The sequence below is a fragment of the Seriola dumerili genome, unplaced genomic scaffold, assembly GCF_002260705.1.
Source record: "Seriola dumerili isolate Sdu_G_001 unplaced genomic scaffold, Sdu_1.0 BDQW01000052.1, whole genome shotgun sequence".
Classification (NCBI taxonomy): domain Eukaryota; kingdom Metazoa; phylum Chordata; class Actinopteri; order Carangiformes; family Carangidae; genus Seriola; species Seriola dumerili.
The window spans coordinates 2,221,959-2,243,993 of record NW_019174307.1 but is presented as its reverse complement, the minus strand read 5'-3'; the positions used below and the strand labels follow the sequence as shown (position 1 = coordinate 2,243,993).

General features: G+C 40.6%; 1 protein-coding gene across 1 annotated transcript in view; it reads right to left on the bottom strand.

Annotated features, from left to right (window-relative positions):
- Positions 1-18,353, bottom strand: part of LOC111218282 (collagen alpha-2(V) chain-like) — a 41,800-nt gene extending 23,447 nt beyond the window's left edge. Inside the window, exon 1 of the mRNA XM_022740505.1 lies at positions 18,132-18,353. Within this exon, the coding sequence (XP_022596226.1) occupies positions 18,132-18,222 (91 nt within the window). The 5' untranslated portion in view covers positions 18,223-18,353. The remainder of the gene's footprint in view (positions 1-18,131) is intronic.
- Positions 18,354-22,035: the final 3,682 nt, after the last annotated feature.

The following is a 22,035-nucleotide window of genomic DNA, read 5'->3' as shown; positions in this document are numbered from 1 at the left end:
CAAATGATATTCATATAGACATTCATTGATACTATGTACGGATCGTGTGATTTGTACGTAACATTCACTTGAACTTTACTGACACTAATGTCTTCCTCTGGCTGTTCAAAGCGTACTCTATGCCCCATTATACTTCTCTCCTACAATAGAGCCTGTGTGGGTTAAAGGCTGATTAGTCTTGAATTTTACTGGCACCGATAGATTTAAACAAGAAAAAGTCTGAAATGCACCATTAACACATCGCATAAACTAAATGTTCTGTCGAAAAATCTCAAACTTGGTAATCAAAGAGTCAACAATATGTACTAAGGCAGAATATTTAGAGGTTTAACAATAATAATTAACAATATACTGTATAAAACACACCGTTTTCTATCATTTACTTCATAAAGAGTTTCAACTTAGTAGTAGCAAATACCACGGCCATATGGCAGACGGTCATTGAGTGACTGATGTTGAACGATCATATGGCGAGGCATTCCACAATAAAACATCAGCCAGTGACACCTGTGCCGTTCATTTCCATATTATCCATAGGTGTTATCTACAGTGATGAAGTCAAGGGCCCCTGAGACGCATCGAGACTCTTGGTACAAGATCAAACAAAGTTAATATACAGATAGACATAAATTACATTTAAACTTGCCTTTACAAGACATCATCGGGACGCCTGAAACTCCTCTAATTAAAGGAAACTCAAGGCTTGGATGCTGTACAAATGCACCATGTAATCAGACACTCTTAAACTCATTACATCTAATCTCACAAAAATGGGTGGTTGTGATTTGGGTAATACCCACAGACAATATTTCTTTTTCCTACCATTTTTCGTTTGTCCATTTTTCTTTCCTGTTTTTCTCTATTTGTCCTAGATCTGACTCCCATTAACATCCGTATGAACACAAAGTCACATTCACCCACACACAGAAGGCTACAACTGTAAATAACCCCTTGACACACAACAGCCAGGATTTAACATAGACTCTTTATTGTCATGCGTCTCTCATGCAGCTGTGTTGGCTGAGGACTACACCTTTTTATCCGTGTATATTTTAGAAGATCAACACTCTAACAACCTGAGGGTGTGCTTTCTCAGTCAGCCCTGTTCAGCCAGCCGCAAATTAATCGACGACACCGAAAACACAACATATTTCTGCAGTGAAGTTTGTTGCCTTTTAACAGCCAGTAACATCCCGCTGTCTCAGTTGTGGCCTTTTAAAATGGAAACCAGTCCTCCACAGAACGCAAGAGTGCATGAATCAAAATTTTTGGAAAGAAGACATTTCTTTTACTATAATGATCTGTTTTTTTTTTTTTTTCCACAAGAAGAAGCTTAGCTGCTCTCTAGAAATACTTTAAGTAGCTATAACTGACAGGATTTGATTGTTATTGTTGTCCTTTTATTTTTTCTTTAGTCTCAAACAAACTGGATTGTCCCTTGCTGGAAGAGTTTAAAGTTAAAATGTGTGTAGCTTCAGTCCTTTTCAGAGCTCAGACGTAGCTGGACAACAATTTTTCAATTCTGTTGGGTTTTGAGAGATTTTCAACACTGTGCGTTAGGAGAGTTTGAAATTTACTGGAAGAGAAGTGTGGTTTTTCAGAGGAGTCTTAAAAACCCCACCGCAAGCCTTGAGGAGGANAACCCTAACCCTAACCCTAACCCTAACCCTAACCCTAACCCTAACCCCACCCCCCCTTTGGTGACTGCTTGATCTGGTTTTTCCACTAGTCAGCTAAGAGGGCAGACAGTTTCCTCTCCTGATTTAAAACATGGAGTCTGGGGCTCTTCAACATGACTCATCTGTCTACTCTGCACCTATCGTTTAGCACAGTCCGTCAGACATCAGCCAGATAACAAAAGAACCTAACTTCCTCTCTGAAGTCATTGAGAGCTGAACGGTGAGGAAAAAACCTGGGGAAATGTACGGTTGCTTTGCCACAAATGTGATGTCGCTGGCAGATGTGAGGACGCAAAAAAAAAAAAAGAAAAAAGGAAAAAAAGCAGATAGTTTATGGATTTTCCTTGGCTAATATGGAAATACTCATAACATACTGTGTTTGGGGAGAATATATTGCAGCCAGAAGTTGAGGGGNTTTTTTTTTTTTTTTCCACAAGAAGAAGCTTAGCTGCTCTCTAGAAATACTTTAAGTAGCTATAACTGACAGGATTTGATTGTTATTGTTGTCCTTTTATTTTTTCTTTAGTCTCAAACAAACTGGATTGTCCCTTGCTGGAAGAGTTTAAAGTTAAAATGTGTGTAACTTCAGTCCTTTTCAGAGCTCAGACGTAGCTGGACAACAATTTTTCAATTCTGTTGGGTTTTGAGAGATTTTCAACACTGTGCGTTAGGAGAGTTTGAAATTTACTGGAAGAGAAGTGTGGTTTTTCAGAGGAGTCTTAAAAACCCCACCGCAAGCCTTGAGGAGGAGGAGGATGGGGGGGGGGACGTTCACTTTTTCCCTCCTCTCAGCTAATTCAATGCAGGTTCCACACTTTTCCACCGACGCTGTAAAGGCACAGTTTAATCGTGACCATGGTGAAAAGGCATGCCCCCCCGCCCCCTGGTACCCGCCCAACCCCCCCACCCCCACCCACCCCACCCCCCTTTGGTGACTGCTTGATCTGGTTTTTTCCACTAGTCAGCTAAGAGGGCAGACAGTTTCCTCTCCTGATTTAAAACATGGAGTCGGGCTCTTCAACATGACTCATCTGTCTACTCTGCACCTATCGTTTAGCACAGTCCGTCAGACATCAGCCAGATAACAAAAGAACCTAACTTCGGAAGTCATTGAGAGCTGAACGGTGAGGAAAAAACCTGGGGAAATGTACGGTTGCTTTGCCACAAATGTGATGTCGCTGGCAGATGTGAGGACGCAAAAAAGAAAAAAAGAAAAAAGGAAAAAAAGCAGATAGTTTATGGATTTTCCTTGGCTAATATGGAAATACTCATAACATACTGTGTTTGGGGAGAATATATTGCAGCCAGAAGTTGAGGGGTTAGAAAATGACCTTATGGAAACAATGAGTCATTTTAAACTGGATCTCTCATTTCCTTTAGCAAAAAAAGATGTGCAGACCCAGAACTGACAGTCACACTGTCTGATTCTCAGAGAGATAGTGCTCGTTGGATGGTAAGTTTATGGAATCAAACCTCATGTAAAAATTAGTTTCCATTATTCTTCTGAACAACTTCTTCACTGCAGTGAGAGTAACTTGCCCCAAATGACATGGTTAATACCGTGAGGAGTCCAGCCTGATTCCTAGTCCAGATGCAGATGAGTTACAGCTGCCGAGGGGTGGCTCTGCAGCAGCTGCGCTTTCCTGCTCCAAAACCCTCGGTGTCACGGCCAAACATAAATCTTCCCTCTGTAAAGGACCTTTAGCTCAACCTGTGGCTGGTCCACTGATAAAGCTGTCCATAAAAACAGCCGTCCCACAGACGTCAGCCAAGGCTTTTGCCATGTTAGCCCAAAGCCTGAGGTGTAATAGGTCAAAAACAAGGACGCCCACCTTTTGGCTGACATGTTAACACGGTGTTTTGCTTCAAAGTGAGTCTACACCCTGTGATTATCCCTCACGCTCTTAGCTTTTTTTAATCAGGATTTTAATATGTCAAGAAAAGGCATCCTGTCTGTTCGATATTCTGAAGCGTGGAGGATTTGCAGTATTATGTTGACAGGACTTGAAATGTAAAAGAGCGCTCTAGTTTGAACATGCTCTTCACCTTGGCTTCCACAAACAAAGCTCAGTATCGCGAGGAGAGGGGGGGGGTGGAGGCTCAGGCCAGGAAAGTTGCAATGAATAAGTAGCTCGCTGATTACATGTCTGGGCTTTTCCATCAACAGACCCCATCTCCAGTGGGCTCTTCCTTTAAAGAGGCAACCACAGTTATGAGCTGTCCTCATCCCATGTTAAGCCATGGGAGGATTGTGCCCCAACCCCCCCTCGCCTCCATCTATTCTGCTGATGGAAAAGAGCTGGTGACTGCAGCACAAACCTGAATGTTAGAGTTGCCCACAAAATAATATTTTCTGAGTCTAATTAAATTAGCTGCAGGGGGAACATGGCAGAAAAATTTAGATGTAGCATGTAGCCGCACATTCTCAAGCATCCTTCACTGTTATTGTCATGAAATATTGTGACAGCAATAACTGAAAGTCCTCACAGTTGTACCAATCAAACAGGTTCTTCGTCTTCACGCCGTATGGAAAAATGAAATTTACAGCATGTGAGTGTGCTCATTATGAGCTAAATATGCTGCTCAACAGATGGCAGGCTCTAACATGAATAATTAGCTGTAATTAGAGAATTAGAAAACACAAGCTGTTGGAAATGGGAATGTGAGCGACTAAATCAATGTTCCTCACTACAAAATGCCAAAGTTCAAATCCTCTTTGGCTCAATACGAGGCTCTCACCAAAGTCAGGGTCAAAGTTGAAAACCAGGGCAGTCTTTTCCTGGTCCGGCATAGCAGCGCTGCATGAGAAAAACTCTGTGCTGCAGAGTAAAGTAAAGTAAAGTCCACGCACTGCTTCCACACAGAGGATTATTCTTCTGGTCTCCTTTACATCCAACACCGTGGCTTTATGTCCAATAATGACCACATACGTTCATCAGGTTCGTTTTGTTGCAGACGTCTCACTGCAAGAGGCAGTTTTGTTTAGTAACAACCGTGAATTCCATTTTACAGTATCGGTGAGAATGTAAACACTGATGTGTAAACCTGCACAATCCTTTATGTTTCAGCTCTTAACCCTTGAACAACGGCAGTAAAATACACTCACTGATCTCACTTGAAAAGTGCTCTCACACTCTCTACTCGCTACTGCTAAATCCATCCATACACATGAATTCATACAATTCCAACCAATAGACTTAAAATACACATTAAAAAAAGAGGGCTCATGTTGCAACACTATAAACTAAACTGACACACTCTACAACTATATGAAGCAAGGGAAGTTGTAGTCTTTGTGTTAGTGTGAGTCCGTGACAAAGTGCCTGAATGACTATTTAACTTTACCAGGTGGATCTGTTTGACTTGAAACCAGATCTTACACAAAGTCCTGGTAAACTGTCAAACATGTGGTTTTCATATCCTCTCCTGATGGCTGCAGCGATCATTGATCAAGCTAAATAAAACACACTAACACACTTTACTAAATGTGAACAATGTGCTGCCGCAACTGTCCTTTACTTTGTGAAGTGAACTGGTGCATGTACCTGCAGTTACGCATCAGTCGATACAGACTGTGATCAAACCCACGAAACACTGACCTTTCCTGCTGTTGATGCCGACTGTATAACACACAGGTGATGTGAGTGTTACTGACAAAAAGGGGAAAATTGCTAAATGCTCCACACACATAATCAGTGCGTAGCGAAATATATTGTTTCACATACACCATCATCATCTAATCATCTAATCTCTCAGCTCATCTGATACATCTGTTAAATAGGTTCATATGAATAAACAACACTACGTTTGGCTGGTTCATGGAAAAGCAGGTATGCGGCAGAGGAAAATAGGTGACGTCAGACATTCCAGTTTACCAGAGCAGAGCGTTAACATATACAAGGGGTCGGAGCACCCCGGTGTTTTACACACAGCCAGATGTGAAAGAATAAACTGTGGACTCAGTACACAGAGGAACTCAGAGGAAAGCTGTTTCCAGCACAATGTGCTCAAACTGCATGATCGAAACACAGAGAGATACAATAAAGGTTTTAGATTTAAAACCACAAATGTCAGTGAAATATGGTCGCCTATACAAAGACACTGTAGATGTAACGAGAGTGAAATGGTACAAGCATTATTGTGCTTGTATTTGTTGTCTTATCTTCTACATTCTTAGCTTTGATCCACTGAGAATTTGTTACTACTACTGCAATGTATGAATATGTTTATAACAAAATTTAGTGGACAAAAAGTTGATTATGAAAATTTCCATTAAAATTCTATTAATGCATAAAAAACCTCTGATTACAAGGTTTTAATGAAGCTTCAAGGGTCGGATGAGTCTTTTCCTGGCGAGTCAGGCCTCTTGCTGCCAACTCGATGGATGAAAGTTGTGCTGGTTTTCTTTGAGGAATGTGTCAGCTCTGTTTCAACACGGATTATAATATGCACTGTACACTGTACATTTACCTGCCTATCAAGTGATCACTACCATGGAGGGTTTAGGGTTTTAGAAAGTCGTGAGAGAGAGCAGACTGCGTTATATGAGGTTATCAGTAGATGGGTGTAGGCATTAAGGCGGTATTGGTTACCATTTGTAAAAGAACAAAAAAAAAAATAGCCTAACTGTAATCTTGTTGCTTGATGACAGGCAGTGTGGTGCAAAATGTTAAAGGGTCAGTCACAAAAATGAAAAAAAAAAAAAAAAAAGAGATGTCATTTAACCCTTGGGGTATCAGACGGTTTCAGATCAGAAACTTCGACGTATCTCTAACATCAGAAGCTCCAGAGACAGTGTTGCTCCGTAGATTATCTAGAGAAAAACATGTTCAAATGTTCATACATCCTTCCCACGTCTGTAAAAACCACAATCTACGTTCACGTAACTTTTCATGTTATTGGCGTGGTGGCACAAATCTCACAGACAGATTGTTCAAAACTTTAGCAGGCAATGTGACATTATCTGCATGGTTTTCTAGCACTAGATTTAAGTGAGAAAATCTGTTTTTTTGGGTCAACCAACAGTTGAAATCCTTAAAATCACTCTGCACTGTTAAACACGCTGAACACATCTGTTCGCCTTCTCAAGCGCAGACCGAGGTGCTGGCACAAAATGTCTCTCTCTCTCTCTTATTCTCCCTTGTCTCTGCATCTCACTACGATTATGTGAGAGTCCATGAACATGATCGCATATGGCTGATGATTAAGTGGGCTGTATAAACTTAACGTGTTGTGAATCACTTCCTTGGTGCAGACTTGTGGCTTTCTCAAAAAATTGCATATCGAAACCACAGAAGTCCAGCAAATGCAACACGAGGCACTGTCCAGCATTTGGTCACAACCTAAAGTTTACGGACACTTTGCATTCCGAAACATTTCCCAACCATCTACATGCTGTAAAAGACAAACGATGGAAGACACATGTTCAACCATTATCATGCTTAAGGTGGGGAAGGACTGAGAGTTGTTTTATGAGGCGTCCTGTATTGGTGGTGAGGAGCGACCCCGAAGGCAAGAGAGATTTATTGCCTCCACATTTTGTCTGACCTCAGAGCTACAGCAGTTTAAAGATGCTGCATCCTCTCCTCAAACCAAATGGCTGCCTGAGGCTCCTTTTTTTTAAATCCCACGTTTTCTTTCGCATTAGCCTGTGTTTTCTCATATCCTCGTCAAGCTCTCCAATCTTCCATTCCCTCTCCTAATCCCTATCAAAGCACACCATCTCCCTTTGGACTTTACCTTCATGCTGCACTCTTTCTCCCTTTTCTACTCTCCTTACTTATTCTTTTCCTTTCCTACTGTACCTATTTCAAGTGTGCACTTCTCTCTCACCCCCCACCCCTTGATCTTTTTTAGTCTCTGTCTCCATTTTGTTATCCTGAAAGGCTGAGAGAAACGATGCAGCTGTTCGGCCATGACTCCAGCGTACTCTGTATCATATGACCAGCCCCTCAGGCAGAGGATGTTTCCCATAAATATTTACATTTTCAACTGGACTGCATATTGTGAGGCCATAAGCTTGGTATTATTTATATTTGCATTAGCTCGTGAGCTTCAGCCAATTCTCTTATCCAGAAAAATAAATGATATATGTATAATACAGCAGGATAAGTTCAATTCAGACTGACATGATTATAAGCAATCAGTGCCACTATGGGACCAATTCCCCTTAAATCAACTGAAAACAAAAAACCTTAATCCTATAATCTACAGGTCCGGTTAATAATAGCTCTCAGATTCTTCAGAGTTTTAGACCCATTTTTTCATTCATTTAAAAGCTCACTGTCATAGAGAATAAAATCGATTACTTGTTCCTCAGCGTTTCCCCTTACAAATTCTCTATTACAAGAGGTTTGAGGGTATAAAAGAAAGTGAGTGAATGCACAATGACACAAACAAAAGTGCAAAAGTTTTCCAATGCAGAAAATTGCGTCACAGTCCAATCCAAAACAGCACTGGAAGACTCTTGTTTTACAGTTATGTGACATGATTTACACAAATACAATTTCACAAATGGGTTACAGTCCTGAAAGTCAAACACAAAGCCAGTGTTACGGAGAGGCTTTTGGAAGCAGGCACTGAATCTGAAAAGAAAACAATGTCAGCACAGTTTTTTAGGCCAAAAAAATCCACAAAATATTTTGAGTTATGCTTGATTTGGCCTACGTCCAGTATCATCTCTAAAATGGAAACCATGACTTAATTCCAGGTGAACTACATTAAGTGTTCTCTTTGTACTTTTCGAGAGACGCAGTGTATATGATTCCTTTAGTTTAGCTAAAACCAGGCAGGATTAGCAGCTTGGGTAGTTTCCAGTGACGGACTCTCTGCAGGTACAAACCACCTGGGACCCTCGTTCATAGTAGAAGACTCATTTAAAGCCAAACGGCACATAGCTCAGCTGGCCGGTAGCCATATTAGCTGTAGTTAATGTTGGCTATAGATAACAGAGCACAGAGAAGAGCCTGGAAGTCCCCACACTGTGGGGCCCCTTCCCTGTGGAGATATCACTTAGGCTGAAGCCCTGGGGGACACACCAGAATTTATCACTTTCCCTTTATTGCTAAATGGAGCCTTTGAAGTTTACTGCAGCCTGCATTTTTGTAAAAGCTGGAGACAGAGAGAGAGAGAGGTGACGAGGTCAGAGGGGCAGTGTTTAGCTCAGTGAGGTCACTGTGGCCTGAGGTGGCCACAGGTATCTCTTTTGAAGAGGTTGCACCTGAGAAACTCACTGGAAGAAATATTAAATTATCAAAGACATATGACACAGGTGTCTATTTTGACATATTATGACATGAAATTGTAAAATATACTGTATATTTGCAGTAGTTTACAAACAGGTTCTCTATTACATAATTTGTCCACTAGAGAGCACTGACAAATGTATTTTTCAGCTGTAACATGTTCTGTTCAGCACATATCATGGTCACAATTGTATGTTTATGTGATGTGTTTATTTTAAAAAAAGTACTGAGCAAAGATTTTTAAAATCTCAACAACAGAAAACTTTATATATAAGAAAGAAGAAGAAGCTGTACTTAAAGGGATGGTTGCATTGTTTTACTATAGATATACTGCAGTGATTTTGACAGAATTGTGCATGACTGTGCTGTCATTGAACTGAGTTACTGGACTCAGTTGTATAGCTGGTGTTAGAGTGTCATCAGATCTCAGCAAATGACGGTAGTGAATTAAATATTATCATAACCAATGGCAATGAAGTCCAAAGCTAAAAAGATAAGGTCAACGAAGGAAGAGAAAAGAAAGCTTTCCTTTATCTTCCCTGAAATGATTAAAATGGAGAGTGTTGATATTCAGGCCGTAGTACGCTCATGGTTACTCACCCACACCGAGCTGCTGGTTAGGAGGACGTATTGCTGCACTTAAGCTTCAGTTTATCACTTTAACACCTCCAGCCTCTAGAATTTAATTTTGCTGCTGTCATTTTATTTCTTTAAGGGTGGATCAACAGAGTGTAAATCAATGGGCTGGGATGCAGCTGTATGTAATTTAGGTGTGCCTCATATAAATGTCTCCCCAAAAGACATTTTTCATGTATTCTGTAAAAAACTGTGTTATAGACAGAGTCTGTGGCGCTTGTTAGTGACTTTAAGAAGGACAAATGAAATTATGAAATGCCGTATTACTTAATACAATTTCATGTTTTCAGGGAAATTATGTCCAAATTTAATTGTGCTTAAATCCTCTTACAAGTAAACTACCTCCCTCTCTCTCCCACACACACTCACGTAGAGACCTACATTTCTCTAATGAGAGAAGTATGAGGGGTATATTCCCACCATGTCCTCGTGACTGTGTAACAACAACCAGTGAAGCACTTTTTTACTTGTATCTTGAGAGTCTTCATCGGTGCCAAGTGGTGGATTATTTCTTGGCAGATCTGTAGCAGTTTGTTTGCTCTAACTCCTCCCTTTTCTTAGTAACAGTTGCATACTTTATTCAACATGTCATAAACAGCTGTGTGAGTCTTCAAAATGTCTTCCCAAAGGGCAGAAAATGGCTCTAATCTTAGTTTTCTTGAGCTAACAAATGGCCAGCTGACCTAATTTTTGATAAAAGTTAGAAAAGTGAAAGGACATTTTGCAAAGTTAACATGTCTCTACACTGAATGCAGAGCGCCATCTTTGTTGGCAACGGTGCATGTTTTTTTTTTGTCCATAACGTTATTTTATTTTGTGCACAATTGGTGCATTAAAAAGGCAAAAGACAAACATTTCTAGTTATAATGTCAACAAAAAAAAAATGTTTAAAAAAAAGCAAACCTTGTTTTGATCTCATGTCTGTCTTATCGTGAGCATGAATCATTAACAATAACCAGAGCTGAAACACGTGCTCTTCCAGAGGAAATTCCAATTTGACATGACTTCCTGTGCAGGAGTTAGACCAGTCCGTTGCGATGTACACAGAGGCATTTGCCCTTGTTGACATGCACCAAGCAATCCTCCGGGTTTCCTTCACATTGCCTCTTCTTCCATCCGTTCACATTCTCACTGTTTTGCTTTAGCTCTGATCCTCTGTCCCTGCCTTGACTCCTCTCTGTCCTCCTCCTCCTCCTTTCTCTTACATCCCCTGTTCTTTCCACTCTCATCTGCAACTGTGCCAGTGCGTTCTCTTGATGAGATGAATTTTTTTCTCCTTTCCAGTCTTATCCCATATTTAAAGTTAAGGCCAGGCCACATCAGTCAAACACTGACAAACAAGAAGGAGAAGAAGATGAAATACAAATCAACACTCAGAGCTTGTAGAGCTCTAATTTAGCTCAGGTAAATAAATACTGGCGTGATGCACAACACAGATCAAGCAGTGTAAGACTCAGGTATTTACTGGTGTGGCTGATTAACTGAAGCCTTAGTGAAAATGTCTATACACCAAAGCAATTACAAGGTTATTCTGCCAGATACTGTTTCTTTAGGCAAACCTATGAGGCTTTGCTTTAATTCTGAAGTATATTTACAAAAATGCAAAGTACTACCATTAGATGTCACTCATATGGATATAATTTTAAATCTGGTAAACTGTAAATTACAAAGCCAGCATTTGGATTTGTTGCTCTCCTGACCGAAATGTCTCTAACTCTCCACAGTGTCACGTAAACAACAAAGCTTGAGCAGTGAGGACGCTTGCGAAGACTGGTGAGTAAGCGCTGGCTGACAATTCGAAGTCGAACTAAATCATCTCGTATTTAACGTCAGCTTTGCCAGTTTAAGTCATTCTCAATAACTCCAGCTCCTCGGGACACTTCTTTGCAGCAGCAGTGAAATCATCGAGGTTAAATGGTAGCCATGAGTCACCGGCTACAAGCAGACATTTCCACATATCGTCGGTCTGGCTCAATGTGAGAAGTGTCTGTTTGGGAACACTGACTGGACACCGCAGCCAGTGGGTAAGGGGCAGCACAGACTCACATTGTGTTGAAAGAATGCGCCCTTCTTTTTACTGAATGACTGACTTCCTTACTGGACATGTTTTAAATCCATCACATAGAAACCTCACTGAGAAATGCCATTTTGATGTAACAGACGATGATCTAATGAAAAAGAAAAGAAAAAAAAAAAAAAAGGTTTCTAGATAAACTCTGCAGCCAAAGATTGATCTTTTGATCACATTTGATTTCCTCTGTGGTTCACAGGAACCTCCAACCTGACGCTGCTTCCAGATAATACAAATATCCTTGCACACAATATGAATGTGATTGTAGATGACATTTCGAGAAACATCATACCCTCTGCTGAGACCTGGCAGTGTTGCATAGAGAGGAGTCCAGCACTATGTGCGTTGGATCTCTCCTAAGCCCAATATTTTTCCCTCTGAACATGAGCCTCTTGGTGAATATCCATGTTTGTACTATGGAAGACCGTTGTACATTCATTACGTATTGATTCATTCTGCATTAACACCTTATTCCATTGATGTGGTGCAGAAATATTAAACACATAAGACCAGGCGTACAAGGAATTCCAACTTACTGGGTCCAAGTCAGTCAAGGCATCCATCACACACATTCAGCATGAAGTAAAAGAAATCCACTGTTTATTTTCTTTGTTCCTGTAACTAAGCCCCAAACTTTAAAGTAATCATTTGTGTGAGAACACGTCATTTAATATTATTGCATTTAACAGACTGTAGTAATGTAATTCCGGCTGGTGGAGGACCACCTGGATTCAAAAAGCACCTCTGGGCACTTCACCCCACTTATATGAGGCATTTCACCGTTAAGTCAATCAGCTGTCCAACAAGTTGTTAAGGGCCTAAACATATCTCAGGCCACATTACTAACCCTTGTCACCCACCGTCACCCATGTAGCTCCACTTGTACACGCTCAGAAGTTGTAATATACACAACATGGCTACAACGTAGAATTTAGGCTGGACCACAGCGTGTAATTATGGCCGACAGTCACCATTTTGTGGCATTTACACAAGTAAGCATGGTGTTTGAGAATCCGACAGACGATATCATCCCATGCTTAAGAATTTATGAGTTAATGTTGCCTTCAGAAGGTGACATCTAAAAATATGGTTGTTACTTAATTAAAATGCCATTAAATTTAAGGCAAAGTATTCTGCCACTGTATTTTAATGTCTTTCAAAAGCTTAGCTCTAAATCATACTCACATTTCCTATATTCCAAACTTTTAATTACTGACAATTTGCATAATTTGAAAATTTACTCAACAGCAACTGTAATCTAATTTATTGAGTCATTACCTGTCAGAAAGCACTTCACCACAGAGAGAGAGAGGTTCCCAGTTGGGACATAACTTCTCATAAAATTGGAGGATTTAAAGCAATTACAGCACCTCTGAAATTGTCAGCAGGGGAGAGACAGAGAACATGTTCGAGGGGAGTGCTATATTACACTAAGACCTGCCAACCTACAGAAGATAAGCTCCAGAGGGCAAAAGTCCTCCTGATCTCCTGTAAAAACTACAACCAGCTGTATAAACAGTCAGTGTTCAGGCAGACTTCACTGTGACTAGCCATGGCTGAAGTATTAACATGACGGTCGGGTTTGTTTCTCGGCCATTTAGGAATGGATAATATTACTTTTTAATTGTGTGCTTACATTGGCTGACAATTAACAATAATTACTTTTTCCTGAACGATTAAAGGGATATTCCAACACTTTAGTTTGCCCTTCTATAAAGTTGGAGAACTGGAAAGTGACAGAGCAAGGAAAGAAGGGTCAAAACTGAAGTAGCAGAGGATGAGATATCCTTTAGGCCTTAGTAATGGTCAAGCTAGAAAAACACTGGATCCTACATTTCCCATAATGCAACTGAATAGCATCTTTCTTTAGATCCTCCCTACCTGGTCAACGCTGATTGCTTTAAAACTCTAAATCTCCAAGTTGTAATAGAGACTTAAAAAATTAAAAATTAAAAAAAAAATTAAAAAAAGGTCTTGATCATGATGACATCATCAGGGTTGTGTTTTTTCAAACTTAAGAAAGCTCCTCCAAGATCCTGTCTTAACTGATGGTAACCATATAGGGTTAGGATCTGAATTAGATAAAAATCAGATGAGATGAATAGTTCCTAAGTTAATGTTTCTATCCTAACTGTAGATAGGAGAAGTGTATCACACAAGCTTCCTCACTTCCCAAAATCTTCAATAAACTCTCCTAACTTTAGGATAACCGTGAAGCTGTCCTAACTTTCACTTTTCCACCACTTAGCTAACTTATTCATGTGTTGTGGTTTGGTGACAAAACGCTCATTATTTGTACATTTCAATGAGAAATGGAATGGGTTGCAAAAATACCTGAGCGAGATGAGATAAGAAAAGTAGCATCGGTCGCTAGGTAACAAACATCAAAGTTGATAAATGATGTTGGATTGAGTATTCAGGATTTCCTAACCTGAGATAAGTTGGATGAAGTAAGAATGAGGATAGGATTCCTGAAGTTAGTTAGGATTTGCTTCTGTAATTCCAATTTGGGAATTATACATTATTCTTATATCCTTCCTTCCTTAACTTAGGACTCAAGGTAGGAAGTTTCTGTAATACAGCCCCAGATCCACAGGGACATTTTCACAGGCTGAGTAGCTATTCCTTACAAGTAAATTGAACCTTACATGCCCCTTAAATGTTGAACTTTTTTCTCTACATTGGTGGGAAAAAGTATAAACTCTTGTGCCTGTGAATCACCTGTGTATCAACTGAAATTTGTTTTATTTATTCGCTTATAACACGTCACGTGCAAATTTACTGGCCGACCTCTTGCTCTGTTAATAGTATGAGAAGCGGCGCTGGCACATTTTTAATCAGAATGAAATGAAGACAGTTACAGTGTTTGGAAAACCCTGCCCATTCTGTGTTTATGTCCTGACCTGTCATCCTCCCACATGGACAAGCTGAGGATCACAGGGGAGACTGGTGAGTAAGTGCCAATCAAGCACCAGGAAACTCTACAGGAGGAGCCATAATTGCACGGCTTTTGAACAAATAGTTACTTTAACTTGAACCTGCAGAGGTGTTCAGTGTAAAGATAAGAGAGATTACATGCTCTCAGGCTGCTTGGGCAAACCGTGAGCCAATAAGCACCACATCTATCCATGCTCAAGTCACCCTAAAGCAATGTTGACACGTCATGTCTTACAGTACATCAGTAGTTTCACGTCCTCCCCTTCCACCTATCTCTAAAGCTAAGACTTTTCTTTATATTTTCCATATACTGCCAAAGCGAGTATTTTAACATCTGGAAGTCATCCCCCCCCCACCCCACCCCACCCCACCACCACCCCACCCCACGCCTCCATTTGCTGACTGCAATAATTTGGTTTATAAGTAGTTCCCATGAAGCCGTCCTCACAGGCACAAGCTGCATTAGAAATCTATCAGCTCTGCAACCAAGACATCGCAGGTTCAGTGCCAGACACTACACATCAGATAACTGATAAAGTATCCTCAAACCCAAGACAATGTACAATCTTGTGAACCCGACCCCCCTTAACTCTGGAAGAAAAGAGGCGTGTAATCAAGTCATAGCTCAAAAATGCAGCATGTGTTTCTAATCAAAGCCGTCTGTGGACCTGGTTGAATTCACATGTTTGGCTGTTGCAGCTTTGGTAGAAAACAGCCCATTTGTTGCGATGTCAGTGATGTGGCAACAACAACTGGAACCAATTTAGAGGACAAAGTGACCTAATGTAGGTTTGTTGATTTGAAATACCAGATTTTTTGCTCCCAGCATGTGAGTTTCTCTCAGTGAGGGAAAAGTTGATTTGTTGGTTCATGGCTGTGATGACCGTCAAAAACCTGGTGGTGATGAGACGAATGTGACTCCGCTAAGAAACTAAAGAAAGGCCGAGTGTTGAGCCTCTTTGATGTAAGGCTCTAAGTGGCATCTTTGAAGATATTTTACAGCTATGTCAGTGTCTGGGAGGAGTAATGTTCAAACTCTCTCAAACATAGACACACACACATACACTCACACATGGAGGCATGACTCTCTGGCTAAACTCTGGGCACACACTCTTGTTTTTTTGTTATTGGAGTCAGTGATCTACTGCTGCTTTTTTTTTCCTTTTTCCGTGTTCACATCCCTAAACCTTACTCCAAATATTATTTGAACACTTCTAATATAGGTCGTAGGTTTTTGCATGAGGGCTGTACTGTATTTTTATCCCGGTAATCTATGCTGGCGTCACCATTTCCAATTGTGAGCTTTAAGTCTGCTCCTTGATCTGATTTGCCAACTTAAGTTCTTCTGCAAGCAAACTTTCCGCACATGTGCAGGCATATGACTTTCATCTAGAGCTGTATAACTGCACTGACGAAAGTTTTCAACATTTGCTTTAAACATGTTTTCAGTCTTAAGTCTTCAAGCACCATATTTGAAAGTCAAAGTCAGGTCCCTCAGAAATCTTTCCAATAATTTCAGTGTCCTTTTGCTGACTTCTTTTTATTTTCTGAACAGACTGAAAAATAGTTTTCTGAGAGTCTGGGTCTGCTTACAATTATGTTCTTTCATCAACATTCAGCCTGACTGAGTTTACAATTTTCCATATAAAAGTTCCAATTAAATGGGTAACACTGGCAATCAGAGCTGTGGTCACGCACAATTTCGCACTTCAAATCAGTGTTTCTCACACTGTACGTGCTTTAAGTTTTACTTCATCTTGTTTTGGATTGTTCTGGATATGAACTGTGTTTCAAATGAGCCTAAAGCTCTTCCTGCCCCACCAGGTTGGTCAGCATCTTACATCTATTCACGCAGCTATGGAAAAGCCAAGAAAACTGCACATCAGAAATCCACACAAATGCAAATGGTCATCATGTGGAACAGGCCTTGCATCGCCCCCTCACACACAAGTACATTGTCTCAAAAACGCTGGTGAACCACATTTTCCCTTAGTCCACAAAAAACCATGAACTTTCCACTGTTTTTATTTGGTCGAAATGCAATCACCTCACCCACCACTGTTCCATGGAAAGAAGCCTGCAAGATCACTGTGCTGTTTCACATGAACAAATATGGACAGAGACAGTTCCCCAACAAGGGCGGAGAAGCTGACTGAAACAGAAACTCTAACAACTTGTGCACTACTTAAGACAAACATAAATGAATTCATACTCGTTTTCCCTGCTCATGTCAGAGAAGCGCAAAGCAACAGAGGTTGGTAAAGTTGTTACCACGGTTCGAGAAAATGTTTTGGGCCCTGTGCTGCATTCACCACAGGGTGGCGCTCTATCTGGAACCACACTATCACACAACTGTCTCTGCTTTGTGTGAAACTGAACTTAAAGAGTAAATCCAGCTCCTTTCATTTAATGATATAATGAAAGAAAAAGTTCAACTATCCAGGAATGACAGATTTAAAAAAAAAAAAAACCAAACAAAACAAACAACACTGTCTGCACTCCACTGCTCAACACCAAACTCCATCAGGGGCCCATCAAATGATCTTTCCAGCGCCCGGCGAGGGCCATGACGACATCATATGTAGAGACAACACAGCCCCTGTGACGACACACGAGATCAAACACGCACACGGCTGAAAAAAAAAAAAAAAAACGGGGGAAACACAGTTCAAGTAAAACAAGAGCGCTCAGGTGTTCCAGCTCTGGGTGTTGCCAGCTGAAGACATCAGCAGCCCCACAGTCTCAGTGACTCAGAGAATCCAACAGCATCTCTGCTTCTCATGTCTCCTCACATCTGCCTTGAATTAACATGCAGTCTGTGTTCCCTCAGAGGCACGTGAGCTCTGGTGCTGAAATTCTTTTTGCAGATGTACAATGTAGTCTGAAGAGAGGGGAAAAACGGTTGTGGTAACACTTAATGAATGTTCCAAAGTGCTGGAGTGGTGCTGGAGTAATGCAAAACCGCAAAGGTGCTCATTTCCCTCCGCTGCACATTTTCAGTGCCTGAGGGTGACATCACTTGCAATCACTGACAGATGTCCACAGGACTGTTTCCTGACATACAGGGCTCATTTGCCAATTGCAGATAATCCACACTAGAGCTACTCAACATCTCTTTTAAATCTTCTCTAAGCTACACAGACTCTTCAATGTCCAAGTCTCAATCATCTCCACCAGAGATGCAACTTTACATGTTCCATGCTGTTTTTCACATATCCATCAGTAAACAGTGATTCTTAACAAAGGCAATAAAAGGAAATAAGTCGTCATGTACAAGGAGAATTTACTTTGGCACAGCAAAACTAACACATAATGTAAGAAACTAACAGTATCTGACAAATCTGTCTTATCTACAATAACTTCTCCCTTAATCAAAAGCACACTGTCGTAAATTACTTTAAACCACTGGGAAAGAAAGAACTGGACTAAACCCAGCTTCTGCTTCAGAGCTTGAACAAGCACAAACAAAAAAAGTCAAAGGTAATGTTTGAAGGTCAGCCAACTTCACACATTATAACCAACAGCAATTAGGTGTTAAAATAAACAGCAGAGGGGTTCACTTACCACTGTTTCCATCTTGACATGTAACAATCAAAACCTGAGCTACGGAGACCACCAGAAAAAGGAAAGTCCTTAAATGCACAAAGCTCATCATGTCTATAAGAAAGACATGAGACTTCCTTGTGTGCAAAGGGGAAAAAAAGGGGTGAAAAGAAAAAAAAATGCTCAGGTTATCACTGCACCACCATGAATACAGGAGTGCCTCTCCTTGTAAGCAGCAAGCAGACCCAGCCCAGACTGCGTGAGTGCTTTTTCGTGTAGTTACAGCTTTAAATGAGAAGAATGCTGGCGAGCCTAATTTTCCTCCCCCTTTTGTCAGCCCTCTCCCATAACCATCCTCTCACAGGCTTTTGTGGCTGTGGGAGAACTACACCCATGTTCACAAGTTCTCATACTTTCCAGTGATTCTTTCTGTGAGTGTAGCTGTCTCAAAATCTAATCGTCTTAAAACTGAACCACCAGAAAAGAGATGCCAGTGAACTGATAAGGAAAAACGACTTTGCTAGTTTCAAGATGTCACTGATTTTTTTTTGCCTCTCTTCAGAGGTGGTTGCTAAGGAAGATCATAAAAGAGCTGTTTTATTGTAGTCTGTGGGACACCAAACAAGAGACGGAGTGAACTGAGAAACCCACTTTACAGGGTAATTAAAAGTAAGAATAGAGTTTTATAACTCTTTTCTTTACTGATGAATTGAAATTGAAGTGAAGAAATTGGAGCACACAAGATTGCTTGTCGACTTGTTTGCTTATAAAATCAGGTATCTCTTTAATTAGACTGTCCTGAGTAAAAAGAAAAGTGCAGAACTGTGTGTGACAGTCACTTTGGGTGGTCATGGTTGTAGGTGGTCATTCTCAGAGTGTAAATTTAGAGAGAAATCTGAGGTCAACACCTCTTGACTTATAGTGAGAACATGGAATCCGCCCACAGAGCCAGTTCAAGTTTTACATCTGATCAGAGTGCAACATTAAACTAAGAATAATACAAACTGTTGGATTTTTCAATTCATATCATTTCAGTGTGTAGCACCAATCAGGTTTTTTTAAATCCCTAATCTTGACCCTAACCTACAGGGACATACTGAAGAGGCAATTTTCAACACAGCCTAATATCTTTCTGTCACTGCTGGCAACGTACATGTCATGTAAACCCTGCATACATCTAATGTGTAGCTTGTATACAGAGCCTGCCGGTTTATATACAAGCTAGCTAGTTTGAATATGAGCCCTAGACAGATACATATTTGACCATGTGTCAGGGACTACTTGGAATGATGAGCTATTCTTTTTTCCCCCCTAAAGACATTGAGGAATCTGTTGTGGTTCAGCTCTGTAAGTCACTGAAGTGGCTCGTAAAGGAGGGACTGATTCATCTGTGGGAAAATTAGAGACATAGGAGGGAAAAAAAAACAGTGGAGAGACTCAGCAGTTATAGTGAATCTTGGGTACAAACATGTGATTGATAATAACAATTTAACTGAAATCACCTTTATCTACACTCAACTACTTAAACTGACACCGAATTTTGCCACACACGACTAACCCTGAACTGTATGACAGGAAACAGCTGTGCCATGTTCACAAGGTGCTAAAAGCATCAGGTGATCGGCTTTCCATCAGACAAGAGTGTGTGAGTGAGTCCGTGTGTGTGTGTGTGTAGACGGGGGGGGGGGGTCGAGAGACTAGAGCAGAGCTAATGACAAAGACAGCTGTTTTAGTGTCGGCCCTGCCCACAAACCAGGTCGGCCAATTCAGAGTCCCTCAGCTACAGGACTCACAAGAAGCATCAGTTGTATTTTCTCTGAAAACTGAGAAAACTGAGGACTACAGGAAACATCGGGGCACTGCTAACACTGCCTGCTGCCGCCTGTTTGCCAAAGATTTTGTCATTGTAGAGAACTGTTGCCAAAGGGAGTGTAGGTGCTCTGGGACTCAGTTTGTGTAAACCATGGTTTGTCCCCGAGGGTCTGAATACAAGATAACTTTGCAACTGATTTGTTAGAGATAACTTAACTCTGCTTTCAGAGTCAGTGTGCCTCGCTACTTGCACTTACTGTGTGGGCCTTCACATTTATTTAAAGTTTAAGTATTTACAGTTTAACTTTCCAGCTGGGCAGTGTTGGTTTTAGCAAACATTAATCAAAGTAAGTAGTAAAATTGTTGAGGACTATTTTCAGCTGCGGATGAATACACATTTGGTTGCATAGTAAGTATTTACGGCAGCAGGATGGTGTATGAAAGACCGACTCAAAATAAACTACATATTTGTGTTAATGACAGAACGTGTCGTCCTCTGTGGCAGAGAGAAACAAATATATAGCTATATTTGGATAGTAGGATCAATACTTTGTTGGTTTTGGTCTTTTCATGGAATTTATTTACAGTAAGTAAAATATAGATTATCATTTGCCTTATCCTAAATTTGAAACTGCGGACAAAAAGTATCTTAATGCTGATTTGAACACTAATGGAGTACAACAAGGATACTCAGTGCATCAGACCAACTGACCAACTGGCCTCTACTCTCAGAGCAAAACAAAAAAGTGCTAATATTACTAATACCTCAACAAGTGCTCCAACCTTAACAACCATATGGGTCATTTGTTCCAACCCTCTGATACGACCTATGGGTGTGTCTCCTCAAGTAGCGCCCCTACGGTGGCAGGCGTGCTGGACTTTGCTTCTAATGGTTACAATAATAAATTGTTGGTGATATTTGGTGACAACGATCTCTACTCCTGTGGAATGAAAGGCTGCTTCATGGCATGGTTCCCTTTGCTTGGATTTCTTCCTGTAATAAGATTGCATGAACAGGGAACATGATATTGGTTTTGCAGGAATTTGAGGAAGATTTCTCTCGGGCATGTGTGTATTTTTAAAATAATATTAAGCCACTATTCCTCCTGAAGATTGTGTTCTGTTTTTGCCTTATTCCCAAGGCAAATGTAGCTCTGTCACTATGCAGATGACTTTGTTTTCAGGAAACTGATGTCACTGTAACAAATCCTTTTATGTTTGTCGCTACAACACTGTATATTGTACATTCATTGCGCTAAACAGCAGAGGGTATGAAGGTTTGGTTCATTTCTGAAACTTACTTAACTGCCAAGTTAATCGTAGATACTTAAGAAAATAAAAAGAAATTCATAATATGAGGACTTTGCACACACAGTGTTCATCTACTTCGTAGGTGATCCTTTAATCTGTCCGACAGACAGCAGATCACTCCACAGTCCTCGTTTCTTTTTACATAAAGGCACAGAGTCATGAACAAATGTAAGGTACTATCATTATCCTGTCATCACTAATAGTAATATAAAAAAGAGAAGGATTATTACAATTCAGATTTGAGGGGTTTTGGAGATTATTATCCAACTCTGCTTCCTGCCTTAATACTTGAGACCTTCCTTGACTGCACTGTGAAATAGAACTCTCCTTTGTTTTAATCAGGCTGAATGAAAGGCTGCAGGCTGGAACAGGCTGCAGGGTATCAGGTCAGGGTTATAAATAGTGTGGCCAGAATGGAGACTAGGCATTGATAAGATCCATTTCCTTCAGGTACCGTATAACTAGCTAAGGCAGCAGCAGAGAACCTAATCCAGCAGTAGCTGCACAGCAGCTGCCCAAAGACAGTCCAAAAAAAACAAACAAAAAAACAAACAGTAGCATTTGATTTGTTGACAACATTTCCACCATAAATTGATGCCAAAAACACTGTAGCATCCAGTCTGCCTTGAAGAAGTTTTCCACAGCTAAATTTATGTTTAACTTTATGTTAGCGTTACCACAAGAAAGGTTGTTAACTTTACCTACGGTACAGCTGCAGCTTCTGAGCTTCAACCACTAATCGACACCAGCAACTAGCTAAATAGGCTTTTGTCACAGCTTGTCATAGCAGGAATATCACAGG